At 41.5% G+C, this 13,520-nt stretch overlaps 1 protein-coding gene across 1 annotated transcript in view; it reads right to left on the bottom strand.

Moving 5' to 3' along the window:
- Positions 1-13,520, bottom strand: part of LOC108527881 (lysozyme-like protein 1) — a 29,863-nt gene that overhangs the window by 4,711 nt on the left and 11,632 nt on the right. Inside the window, exon 2 of the mRNA XM_017869393.1 lies at positions 12,884-13,042. Coding sequence (XP_017724882.1) covers positions 12,884-13,042 — 159 coding nt within the window. The remainder of the gene's footprint in view (positions 1-12,883; positions 13,043-13,520) is intronic.

Here is a 13,520-nt window from a genome sequence, read left to right as displayed (position 1 = left end):
AAAAAAAAAAAAAAAAAAAAAAAAAAAAAAAAGACACATAAGACAGGATAGTACAGTGTTTTTTGTATTTGAGTAAGTTTGACATATAAGGTTTCTTTACAGGTAAACATTAAACTTTTGTCTATTGTCATTTTCAGTTTGTGTCTTAAAAAATTTTATTCAGAGTGTTTTCATGTGCAGAAAGTTTTAAGCTTTAAATCAAATACATGAGTTTTTGTCTTTATTACTTTCCCTTTTCTGTTTTCTTTTTGAGACAGAATCTCATTCTGTCACCCAAGTTGGAGTGCAGTGGTATAACCTAAGCTGTTATGCTCACTGCAGCCTCAACGTCCTGGCCTCAAGCAATCCTTCCACCTCAGCCTTCAAAGTAGCTGGGAATACAGGTGTGCACCACCATGCCTGACCATTTTTTATTTTCATTTTTGTAGAGACAAGGTTTCACCATGATGCCCAGGCTAGTCTCAAACCCCTGGGTTCAAGCAGTCCTCTGGTTTTGACCTCCCAAAGTCCTGGGATTACAGGCATGAGCAACCACACCCGGCCATCTATTATTTTTTCTATTGCTTCAGACATAACAAATCTTTTAATTGAAATGTATTAGTTGATATCCACACTCTTTCCCGTTTGGTTAGAAGCGTCCTCAAGATCCTCAACACAAACATGACAGAAAAAGGCAAATAAATAAAACATAGTTCAACATTACTTCTACTGCAAGTTGAGTCCTCCAGGAGCTGATGCTGAGATGGGTTTGAGATGCCAGAAATTTTCAGCAATCCACACCTATGAAAGGAATGGGATGGGGGGAAGCAGGATGGGCAGACAGAGATGTCCATTTGTGATGCAGACCCAGCAATTCCTCGGGCAGCCCAGCCATGAGCTCCCGAGTGAGTACTGCCCATCTGAGTGGCCCAAATTGGGCCCACATGCCAGGTCCGCATGCCTTTGCCTCACACGTCGCTGGATGTGGGCCACCCCGGAAGGGATCTTGAGGTGGCACCTGAGGCTGCTCCTGAAGCAGGTGGCAGGTACTGACTGCTCATCACACAACTGCAGCAGGGGCGGCATGTCTTCCCTTAGCAGGGGATCTGGGAGGCCCATCTCCATGACCACCACAACCACCAACCAAGGACAAAAATAAACTACTTGATCTCATTTCTCCTTGTCAATTACACAAAGTTTTTTTTTTTTTTTTTTGAGAGAATTGGATAATGCTTGATGTTGACAAGGGCACAGAGAGGCAAGTTCTCTGGATACTTGCTGGTGGGAGTATAATGGATTCAGCTTCTCAGGAAACCAACATAGCAACATGCGTTCAGAGCCTTAAAGAGGTTTTTATCCTTTCACCTAATAATTTCTCTCTCCAGATCTATCCTAAAGAAATAGTCTTGAGGCTAGACAAATATTTCTTTACAAAGTGGTTTACTATAGCTTTATTTAGAAGAGTTACAATGAAAAAATCTAATTGCCTCATGATGTGATATTCAAATTAATCATAATACCTTCATTTAATAAAATAAAGAGCCATTTGAATGTTTTCCCAGGATATTTAATAATATGGAGAAATGCTCCCAATGCAATGTTAAGTTCCCAATATCATAAAAATATCCATCAAGAGCTGTACTGTCCAATATGGCAGGCATTTAGCAACATGTGATAATTTAAATTAAAATTATAGTTGTTGTCAGATGAATGGATAAAAATACGTCTGTATAGAGAGTGGAGTATTATTCAGCCTTGGAAAAGAAGGAAATGCTGACATTTGCAATAACATGGATGAACGGAAGGACATCATGCTAAGTGAAGGAAGTGAGACATAGAAAGACAAATACCACATGATTTCATGCATATGCAAAATCTACAAAAGTTGAACTCATAAAAGCAGACAGTAGAACAGTGGCTGGTGAGGAAAATGGGGAGATACTGATGGAAGGGTCCAAACTTTCAGTTACAAGGTGAGGAAGGTCTGCGCATCTAATGTATGCTATGGTTATCATAGTTAATTATACTGTACTGCTTACTTGAAATTTGCTGAGAGTAAATCTTAAGTGTTCTCTCTCTCTCATACACACACACATGCACACACAGTAACTATGTGAGGTGATGTTAAACTCGACTGTAGTGATCATTTCACAATTTATAAATATATCAAATTATGTTATTTACTTTAAGTGTATACAATTTTGTCAGTTATACCTCAATAAATCTGGAAAAAATGTTAAAAAAAGAATTGTAATTAATTAACATTAAATACAATTAAAACTGTAATTCCTTATTTGTTCTAGCTACATTTCAGATATTTTATAACCACTCATGGCTAGTGGTTCTCATGTTTGACAGCACAGATGGAAGACATTTTCATCATCATGGAAAGTTCTGTTAGACAGCACTCGTTTAGAAAAAAAAGATAGTTATTAGTTCACCAGTATTTTAAGAAAGATTGACTCTTAACTGTGGGTTCACCAATACTTTTAAATCTTTACTGCGTACCTTCTAAAAGTTTTTACAATAGAAATGTACTACTTTTATTACCAGAAAATAATCAAAATAATGTTAGCATAAAATGTTGCATTTCAATAGAGCATTGTAATTCCAAATTATTCTGTTAACTCAGTTGAAGGTGGAATTTTTCCTTGAGCCTGCTATTTCCTTGAGTTGCTAATTTTTGGCTTTCTCAGTTAGGCTTCACTAGAAGATAAACGTAGTGATAGATTTCTTTTAAGCAAATTTATTCTAAATGTGGCTTAATTTTTATTTAAAACAAAATTCTATTAACCAGGAGAAAAACTAACAAAATACATCATCTATAAGAGATAGCAATTGAAATAACATATGCAAATTCGCTAGCATTTTGTTCATAGTTCTACAGTGAAAACTAAAGCCATATCAGCTTATAAAAGTCTTTTGCCAGCCAGGTGCAGTGGCTCACGCCTGTAATCCCAGCACTTTGGGAGGCCGAGGAGGGCAGATCATGAGGTCAGGAGATGGAGACCATCCTGGCTAACACTGTGAAACCCCATGTCTACTAAAAATATGAAAAATTAGCTGGGCCTGGTGGTACGTGCCTGTAGTCCCAGCTACTAGGGAGGCTGAGGCAGGAGAATCACTTGAACCCGGGAGGCCTAGGTTGCAGTGAGCCGAGATCGAGTCACTGCACTCCAGCCTGGGCAACAGAGTGAGACTCCATGTCAAAAAAACAAACAACAACAAAAAAAGTCTTTTGCCTATCTTCTTGAGATATAAATATTTAGAATAATAATAGCTATTACCACTAGCTAATACTTTATTGAAATCTTACTCTATGTCAGGCACATGTTAAATCTCTTCACGCAAAATCTCCATCAGTCCTCAGAACAACCATTTCTGTGGGTACCATTTGATCCCTACAAACTGGGGTCACGCACCCAATTATTGAGCCTGTATTCCCATAGAAGGCTTAAATTCTGTTTTCCTCTGATTCCTTCTTCCAACGGAGGCCAGTTAAGCAAAGATTCCTGCTCATAAAACACTATATAGTAATAAAGTTGACAATAAAAATATACTTTTATTTTTTCTAGTAATTATTTACCTATGAGGTTATCCAAACTTAAGCATTTGGTACCTTGATGTATGTTCAAATTACTTAGAGATGCTTTATCTCGGGTGCATAAGTGCTTGATAAATGCTGAGACACTGGTTTGTGTTTGGAAGCGGTCTAGCGTATTTCCTGGGAGACATGAGTTTGGGGCTGTCCCTAGGGGTCAGAGGGATGCAGTGAGGAGGAAGCAGATCACATTCTATCATTCTGGGATTGGAGGTTATCCCAGGCATGTACAGAAAGAGCACATTTGTACTGGGGGCAGGGCAGTTAGCTTGGCTGGCAATGCCCTGTAAGGATTCCTGAAAGGGTCAGGCCATGCAGGACCAGGAAGCGGACACCGCGTACAGTTGCTTGTCCCCTCCTACGTTGTCAGAGCATTTTGTTGCACAATTGGGATGTTTTGAAAGTACTCATTGGACATGACTGAATTTGTTTAGGAAAGTGTGTTGACCAGGTGTGGTGGCTCACACCTGCAATCCCAGCACTTTGGGAGGCTGAGGCAGGCAGATCACTTGAGGTCAGGAGTTTAAGAACAGCCTGGCCAACATGGCAAAACCCTATCTCTACTAAAAATACAAAAATTAGCTGGCCGTGGTGGCTCACGCCTGTAATTCCAGCTACTCGGGAGGCTGAGACAGAAGAATTGCTTGAACCTGGGAGACGGAGGTTGCAGTGAGCTGAGATTGCGCCACTGCATTCCAGGCTGGGTGACAGAACGAGACTCCGTCAAAAAAAAAAAAAAGAAAAAAAGAAAAAAATGAAAAACTGAAAACATGTTAGAGAAGGTGGGTGGTGGGAAATCAAGAACGCTACACAGCTCTGAGCTATTTTTACAAGAAATAGCCGCAGAGGGGCAGACATGAGTTAAGATGGCACTTTTCAAATGAGGATTCCTGCCAAGAATTGTTTTGCTCAATTTACTTTAAATAGACAATTCTGTCCAGTCAAACATGAATAAGGAAAGGGTTACATTGAACAGCAAAGAATCGTTTATTCTTCCACACCCAACAGAAAACAGCAACAATCAACACAAAGAGCTTCAGTCCTATTTTCAGTTTTGTTAGTTCTACTTCAAAGTATCTGTGTCTCTCTCGGCATCCTCCTGCCTCCCAAGTGAAATCTAGCAGCCACCACGCCCTCGATGTTCATCTCTTTCCCCGGTAAGGTGACAAAGGCCAATTCAGATACCAGGGTGATGAGAAATAAGATTAATATAAGTGCACTAGACTAGATAGAGAGTCAGTAATCATTTTTTTCCTGAAATGCTCTTATTTTAATGAAATCTGTGCTGTCAGGGGAAAATACTGTCATTACATCAGAAATTTTGTACACTGTGTGTACGTATATGTGTAGGTATATGAATGTGTGTGTTTATATATGCTTTATATATACGAATATATAATCGACTTTCTCTCCAAATAGTTTAGGGAAAGTAGGCAGGAATTTTAGGAATATAATTTGGAATGAGAGTGAGGAGATTGTCTAGCTTCAGAAAATGGGCACGGGCTGGGTGCAGTGGCTCACGCTTGTAATCCCAGCGCTTTGGGAGGTCGCGGTGGGTGGATCACTTGAGCCCAGGAGTTCAAGACCAGCCTGGGCAATATGGCGAACCCCCCGTCTCTATTAAAAAAAAAAGAAAAAGAAAATGAGCACGAAGTGTATCTACACTGTACGTGCATATAACATCACATACCTTGTATACACATCCTAATGCTCTTTTTTTCAGGTTCCCATGACAAAATGTCGCTAATTCTATAGTATGTGGGACAAAATGACATTGTTCTAATAAAAGCATCTCTGGCCTGAGGCTAAGGGAAGCCTGCCACGGAGGGGTGGTTAGTATATAGAACAAACATCTTGTTTTCCATTTTAAATCTATCCCTGAAAATCCCATGCTCTTTATGATAAGAAAACAGATATGAGTGTCATTTTACCTCTGACCATGAACCTTCTGACACTTTAATTTCTTAGAATCTAAGATTGTCTTGCAGATAGACCCTTGCCCCAGACTTCCTTAATTGGAATGAAACTGAACAATATTAAATTAAGTAATCTACATTTAAAGTCAAACATGACCATGATGGAGTCACAGATTTCTCTTCCCACTGTAAACAACTAGAAAACTAGACAAAATAAAGGAAAAATTGTTTTCAGACATTGGACAGCTGGCAATGCAGGATCATGGTCTTTGAGAGAGAGAAAAACACAGTGAACCCTGTGATTGCCATGACTTTCTGCCCAGAGGAGCTCTGCAGACCAGGGAGGTAGAACCAGGCAGGGGATGGCCATCTCAGAGGAGGAGACAGACATCAGACGCCAAGGCAGCTCAGATTTTGTGAAGAATACCTGGGAGGCAGGAGCTACCCAGAAGAAGAGCAGCAGAAATCTGCAAAGGGATTCCACCCAGTCGTTGACTGAAGGCCAAACTGGGTATGCATAGGTACAATTCCACAGGGCTAGGCCGACAACTACTGCCAGGAGCGGGGCAGTTACGAACCTCACGCAGGGCTGGAAGACATTTGATTTTTGACTAGCCGGAGGGAATAGACCTTGCTGAATCCTCAGCACATTCAAAAGAGAAATTAGGCCGGCCAGATGGCTCACGCCTGTAATCCCAACACTTCGGGAACCTGAGGCAGGCAGATCACCTGAGGTCGGGAGTGTTGAGACCAGCCTGACCAACATGGAGAAACCCCGTCTCTACTAAAAATAAAAAATAAGCCAGGCGTGGAGACGCACGCCTGTCATCCCAGCTACTCAGGAGGCCCAGGCAGGAAAATCGCTTGAACCTGGGAGGCAGAGGTTGCAGTGAGCCAAGATCACACTGTTGCACTCCAGCCTGGGCAACAAGACCAAAACTGCATCAAAAAAAAAAAAGAAAAAAGAAAAAAAAAACCCAAAAAACAAAAGAGATACTGGATGCGTAGTCATGCGTTGGTAGTGGGACTAAACTAGCCCTACCGTAAAGACTAATCCAGAACTTCACTAACAAAGTTTAAGAGCAAGTCTTAAAAGGGTTAAACTGATCAGAATAAACTTAACTGGTTGGCAAAAGAAATTCAACACTCCTTAAAGGAAGACAACATAATCTAGACACTCAAGAATGTCGCATATGAGGCGCCATAAGTAGTCAAGGAAGCAACCACACCCTCGGGATATGACAACTGTGGTGATTGTCCAGTCAACATCATGAGTCTCAGCATTCACACTACATGTAGGCCAGCTCATTATAACAAAGCTCTCTCCAGAAGGGAATTTCCCCTGTAGGGAATATGCACATTTTGACTTTACCTGTCCTCAGACTGACCCCTTGCTCATTATAATAATAAAAAACACATCCCTGGGTGGAGATTTAAGGTGCTAATGAGGCATGAGATGTATGAACAAGCATGTACAGCTACTACACAAATGTACCAAGAGGACCGCCCAGAACATGCGTACTAGCAACACCTCTTCCTACCCGCTTATGAATAACCATGGAAGACTCTCATAAAGGGAGCATCCCTTGCTCCGGTCTTTGCTGTCCCATCTTCACGAGCAGCCAGACCTGAAATCTCCCTCTCTCAGAGTGTACTGTCCATTCTGCGCCTAACTTTCAAAAGAGTCTTTCTCTTTCTCAATAAATTACTTTATGCTACATCTTCTTTGCTGTGTGTCTCGTTTAAATTCTTTTAAACTAAGAAGACAAGACTTGAAGACTCACAACAGCCATCAACACATACACTGTGTGCGTATTCAATAAAAAATGATTCCTTGTGCAGAGGCAGGGAAACGTGACACATACCAGGAGAAAGATCAGTCAAGGGCAAGACCCAGAAATGACAGTTGATTGCATTAGCAGATAGGAAATTTAAAGTTTATAAATATGATTATTTATATCAAGGGCTTAAAGAGAAATATGAATAAAATGAAATAAAAGATACAAAAAATTATGATGCTAAATAAAAAAACACCGTATCTGAAAAGAAACATCCAATCAATAAGTTTAATAGATTAGCATTAAAAAAAAAGTAACAGCAGACTTGAAGACATAACAATGGAGGCTATTGAAAATAAAACACAGAGAGAGAAAAAGGCTAAAAAACAAAGAACCTCAATGATGAATGGGACAGCATCAGTGATCAAACATACATGCCGTTAGAATTCTTGAAGGAGAAAAGAAAAGCATTAGAAGGAAGAATGGCTGAATGTTTTCACATTTAATGAAAATTATAAACTCAGGGATACAAAATGTTAATGAATACCAAGTAAGATAAACACAAATATCACACATCATCGAATTGCTGAAAATGAGTGACAAAAAGAAAATCTTAAAAACAACTAGAGAAAAACAAGACGTGATACATACTGGGGACAAACAGAAGGAAATCACTGGTTTCCCATCATACACAAGGCAAGCCAGAAGGCAACAGAATATCTTTAAAAACTTGAAGCCAAGTGTGGTGGCTCAACTGTAATCCCAGCACTTTGGGAGGCTGAGGGGAGAGGATTGCCTGAGCCCAGGAGTTTGAGACCAGCCTGGGCAACATGACCAGACCCCATCTCTACAATTTTTTTTTTTTTTTAAATCAGCCAGGCACGGTGGCAGGTACCGGTCCCAGCTGCTCAGGAGGCTGAGGCATGAGAATTGCTTGAATTCAGGAAGTCAAGGCTGCAGTGAGCTGTGATCATGCCACTGTACTCACAGTGTTGTTTTGGGACAGAGCACGACTCTGTCCCAAAACAACAACAACAACTTGAGGTGGAAAAGAACTGTCAGCCCAGAATTTTATATGTAAAGAAAATATTCCTCAAAATCAAAATAAACGGAGATATTTTCAGACAGAGAGAATGTTTGCTAATGGACCTCTACTCTAAAACAAAACAAAACAAAACAAAGTTAAAGAAAGCTCTTTAGACTGAAGGAAAATGATATCAATTAACTCTCTGCTCAAATAAATCCACCAAAGGAATGAAGAGTATTGGAAATAGTAAGTATGTAATAAGTACTATAAAACTTTTTTCTCATTTAGAAATTTATTTAAAAGACAATTGTTTAAAGAGAAAATTATAAAAATGCATTGTGAGGTATACAAATGCAGAAGAAAAATGCGTGACAACACAGCACAAAGGATGGAATACGAAAAACTGAAGTATACTGTTAAGAAACTCATATGTTACATGTGAAGTGGTGTGTTATTTGAAGGTAGAATGTAATAAGATAATGATGCCTATTGGAAACCCTAAAGCAACTACTAAAACCAAAATTGAAGTATAGCTAACAAACCAATGGAGGAAATAAAAGAGAATACTAAAAAATATTCAATAAATTCAAAAGAAGGCAGAAAAAATGGAACCAAGAATAGGTGGTACAAACAGAAAACAAAATAGCAAGATATAATTTAAAGCTACCCATATTAGCCGGGCACAGTGACCCGTGCCTGTAATCCCAGCACTTTGGGAGGCCAAGGTGGGCAGATCGCAAGGTCAGGAGATTGAGACCATCCTGGCTAACGCAGCAAAATCCCATCTCTACTAAAAAAAAAATACAAAAAATTAGCCGGGCGTGGGTGTGGCATGTGCCTGTAGTCTCAGCTACTCAGGAAGCTGAGGCAGGAGAATCACTTGAACCCAGGAGGCAGAGGTTGCAGTGAGCCGAGATTGCGCCACTGTACTCCAGCTTGGGCGACAGAGCAAGACTCCATCTCAAAAAAAAAAAAAAAAAAAAAAAAAAAGAAAAGAAAAGAAAAGAAAGAAAGAAAGAAAAAGAAAAAACTAGCCAGATCAGTAATCACATTAAATGCAAATGGCCTAATCATGGCATAACCCACAGGCCAACCTCCCATTTCTGTAAATAAAGCCTTATTGGAACACAGCCAGGCCCATTCATTTACGTACTTTCTATGGCTGCTTTCACACTACATCATGGTTGGGTAGTAGCAATCTAAACCATATGGCCTGAAAAGCCTAAAATATTTACCATTTGGCCCTTTAGGCAAACAGTTGCTGACCTATGGTTTAATCACTCCTACTGAAAAACAGTAATTATCAGAATGGATATAAAAGCAACACATAACTATACGTTACTTATAAGAAATTCACCTTAAATATGAAGACACGGATTACAAGTAGAGGATGGAAAGAAACATACTATGCAAATATTTCCTCAAAGAAAGCGAGAGTGGGCTATACTGCTATCAGACAAAGTAGATTTCTGGATGAGAAATAGCACCAGAGTTAAGGAGAAACATTGACTCCGGTGATAAAAGAGTCAATTCACCACAAGGACATAACAATCCTCAAAGAATATCTGCCTAAGAACAAAGCTTCAAAAATGGACAAGACTGAAAGGTGAAATAGGCAAAACTAAAATGATAGTTGCAAATTTCAATATCTATTTCTCACTGTATAATAGAACAAGTAAGAAAATCAGAAAGGATGTAACAATCATTTATAGAACATCCACACCAAATATAAAATACACATTTTTTCCAAATGCACAATCACCGTAAGACACATTTGCTGTGCTGTAAAACAAGGTTAAAGAAATAGTAAAGGTTTCAAATCATATAGACCTGGAATCTCCAACCCCTGAATCACAGACCTATGTGAGTCTGTGGCCTCACAGCAGGAAGTGAGCAGCAGGCAAGTGAGTGAATCTTCATCTGTATTTACAGACACTCCCCATCTCCCACATTACTGCCTGGGCTCCACCTCCTGTCAGATCAACAGCTAAGCATTAGATTCTTATATGAGTGCAAACCTTACTGTGAGCTTCACTTGTGAGGGAGCTAGGTTGTGTGCTCCTTATGAGAATCTAATGCCTGATGATCTGTCACTGTCTCCCATCACCCCCAGATGCGAGTATCTAGTTGCAACAAAATAAGCTCAGGGCTCCCACTGATTCTACATTATGGTGAGTTGCATTATTATTCCTTATATATTGCAATGTAATAATAATATAAATAAAGTGGACAATAAGTGTAATACATTTGAATCATCCTGAAACCATCCACCTTCCCCTGGTACATGGAAAATTTGTCTTCCACAAACTGTTCCCTGGTTGCCAAAAAGGTTGGGGGCCACTGTTATAGACCATATTCTCTGACCTTAATGAGATGTAACTAGAAATCTATAATACAAGCTCATCCTGGGATCATCCTTCACTCTCAGAATGGGCATTCCTCTTGCCTTTCTCCCTTATCGAGTCCCTTGTTTCCTGAACTGTTTCTTCTTCATTGTTTTAGTTTATCCTTCTGGTGGAGCACATTTTCCTATAGTTTTGTGAGAGAGGGTGCATGGGAGCTAAGTTGAATATGTCATCTTTGCCCTGACGGATCCACTCTCTACCTTTCTCCACCATGCTCTGTGCACTTGGAGGCCGACACACACAGTTGGCATCAATGGATTCCCATGTCCTCTGACTTCTGGAGGAGTTTAAATAAGAGTAGGCATCAGCAGGGAAGGAACAGAGAAAGGACACTGAGGTTGGGATATACATATAGTATCTTCCAGCTTTTTTTCTGTCAGGTCACTCAGTACAAGTCACGTCCCTTGAGGGAAGATCTCAGATCCTACTTGAGGAAAGATCTCAGATCCTAGAAGGCAGTCTTCTCCCTGCAGACCTTTTGTACCGCAGTGCTGGTCACAGCTCTCTTTCCACTCCTCTTTGGGCAAGGGGTTCCTAATCCCTCACTTCACTATTGCCATGGTTTTTCTATGATTTGATCAGATCTTTGTAAGTACAGTCTTTATTAACATTCTCTTCCAATATCCCAGTTTGCATTTTTTCTGTCTTCCAGTCAGGATTCTTTATGATATAGGAGATAAAAACTTAACAACTTAACAACTTGGTTCTCAGAAAATGCACTCTGGGTGGCTAGAACTACAGGCATATGCCTGGCTATTTTTAATTTTTTTGTGGAGACAGAGTCTGGCTGTAGGGTCTTGCCATGGGGTCTCACCCAGGCTAGTTTTGAACTCCTGGCCTAAGGTTATCCTCTGACTTCACTCTTGTACCTTACATGGCAAAAGGGGCTTTGCATGCGTTGTTAGAAGCAGAGAATCTTGCCCAGCTGTGGTCACGGAGGGATCCAATGACAGAAGAAGGAGGAGAGATTCAAAGTGTGAGAGCGACTCGACCCATCATTGCTGGCTGTGAAGATGAACTAAGGGGCCATGAGTCAAGTGTGAGTGGTCCCGAGAAGCCTGGAATGGCCCTTGGGTGACAACCTGCAAGCAGTAGGGATCTCAGTTCGACACCGACAAGGAACTGAACTCTGCCAAATCCCAAATGAGCAAGGACATGGATCTTCCTGCAGAGCCTCCAGAAAGGAAAACAGACCTGCCAGCACCTTGACTTCAGCCCTGTGAATCCCTTGGCACTCTTCCAGCCTAGAGAACTAAGGAAATTTTGTGGTGTTTAAGCCACTAAGTTTGGGGTCATTTGTTAGGGCAGCAATAGAAACCTAACTTCCTTTCTGAGTGAATTCAATGCTGTTTTAATGACTTGGTATGCTGGGCAAGATTCTCTCCTTCTAGGACTCATGAGATTAGATTGGCTTCACCCACATTGCCCAGGTTAATCTCTCTTGCTCAAGCTCAGATCCTTACTCACATCTGCAAAGTCCCTTTTGCCATGTAAAGTACAAGAGTGAAGTCGACACCTTAGGCCAGGAGTTCAAGACCAGCTTGGGTGAGACCCCATAGTGAAACCCCACAGACAGACTCTGTCTGTGCCAAAAAAATAATAAAAATAGTTGGGCATATGCCTATAGTTCTAGCCACCCAGAGGAGGGAAGGTTGCTTGAGTCCTGGAGGTCACGACTGCAATGAGCTATGAATGTACCACCTGGGCAACAGAGTGAGACCCTGTCTCAAAAAAAAAAAAAAAAAAAAAGAGAGAGGGAGAGAAGAAAAGAGAAAGAAATGTAAAGAGTATTCATCTCATTCTGTTCAAAGAAGTACATACTGCATCCTTTGAGTGAATTGCTTATGGAAAGCAGCTGGCAGGCAGCTTCTTTTTTCTTACTGCAGACATCAAATATCTCTATACATGAAAGGGCAGTGGGGTTGTTTGTCCATCCCCCTGCTATAGTGGAAGGCTTCATAAAACCGTCCTGCAAGGAATAAGTCATCTTTGGATAAGTCAGCCGCAGGATCCTGGGTGTCACCTTGGAAACTGTTGCATAATTTACCAATCTGGAACAGACCTATTTTGCAAGTCTGAACTCCAAATTTTAGTTAAAGCAAAACGTGGTTGGTGATCCCACTGTCGCCTTTCTCGCCTGGTCCCCGGGATGGCATCACTGAAAGTCAGAGCCTCACCTGAGCAGGCGACGTGGCAGTGGTTGTTTTCCCGCAGCTTTCCATGTCTGCACCACGTGAAGCTGTTGATCTGGAAGATGCCGTAGTCGATGCTGCCGTCATCCAGGACCCTCTGGGCCGTGGTGTTGTAGCCGCTCTCGTAATACGCCATGCAGATCCCTGGAGGGGCAAAGCCAGAAATGTCAGCAAAGGAAGTGCATTGTTCGCTCTAAGCCTGGTCTGAGGGTGAGTTTCCTTATCCCTGTTACCTGACTGCTTCCTCCCAATACACCTTGGGGTGGCGTGGGGCAGGTGTGAACCCAGGGGGCACACCGGGGGCACACTGGGGGCTGGGATGGCACACCTGAAGCTGCACACCTAGTCAGGGGCTGAGCTTAACCTAGACCAAAAGTCAGGTCCCTCTCTCCCCACAATGCCAGCAGAGGTGGCGTTATTTTCCCCTTCCCTGGCTGGTGTCATAAGGGCAGGACTCCAGGAATAAGGAAATGAGGGGCCGGGGAGGAAGGAGAGGAGACCCAGAGAGCCACAGTTAGGCCAGCAGCCACCCCTGGGTGCGGTGAGGGCGGAGCATGGTTAGCTGGGAAGACACAGCAGGGAGTGTGGCCAGGACTTCAACATCTCAGGGGAGAGGCCAAGG

Source organism: Rhinopithecus bieti, unplaced genomic scaffold, assembly GCF_001698545.2.
Source record: "Rhinopithecus bieti isolate Rb0 unplaced genomic scaffold, ASM169854v2 scaffold_758, whole genome shotgun sequence".
NCBI classification, from domain to species: Eukaryota; Metazoa; Chordata; class Mammalia; order Primates; family Cercopithecidae; genus Rhinopithecus; species Rhinopithecus bieti.
Note: the sequence above shows the minus strand (reverse complement) of the source record. Positions and strands in the feature narration are given on the sequence as shown.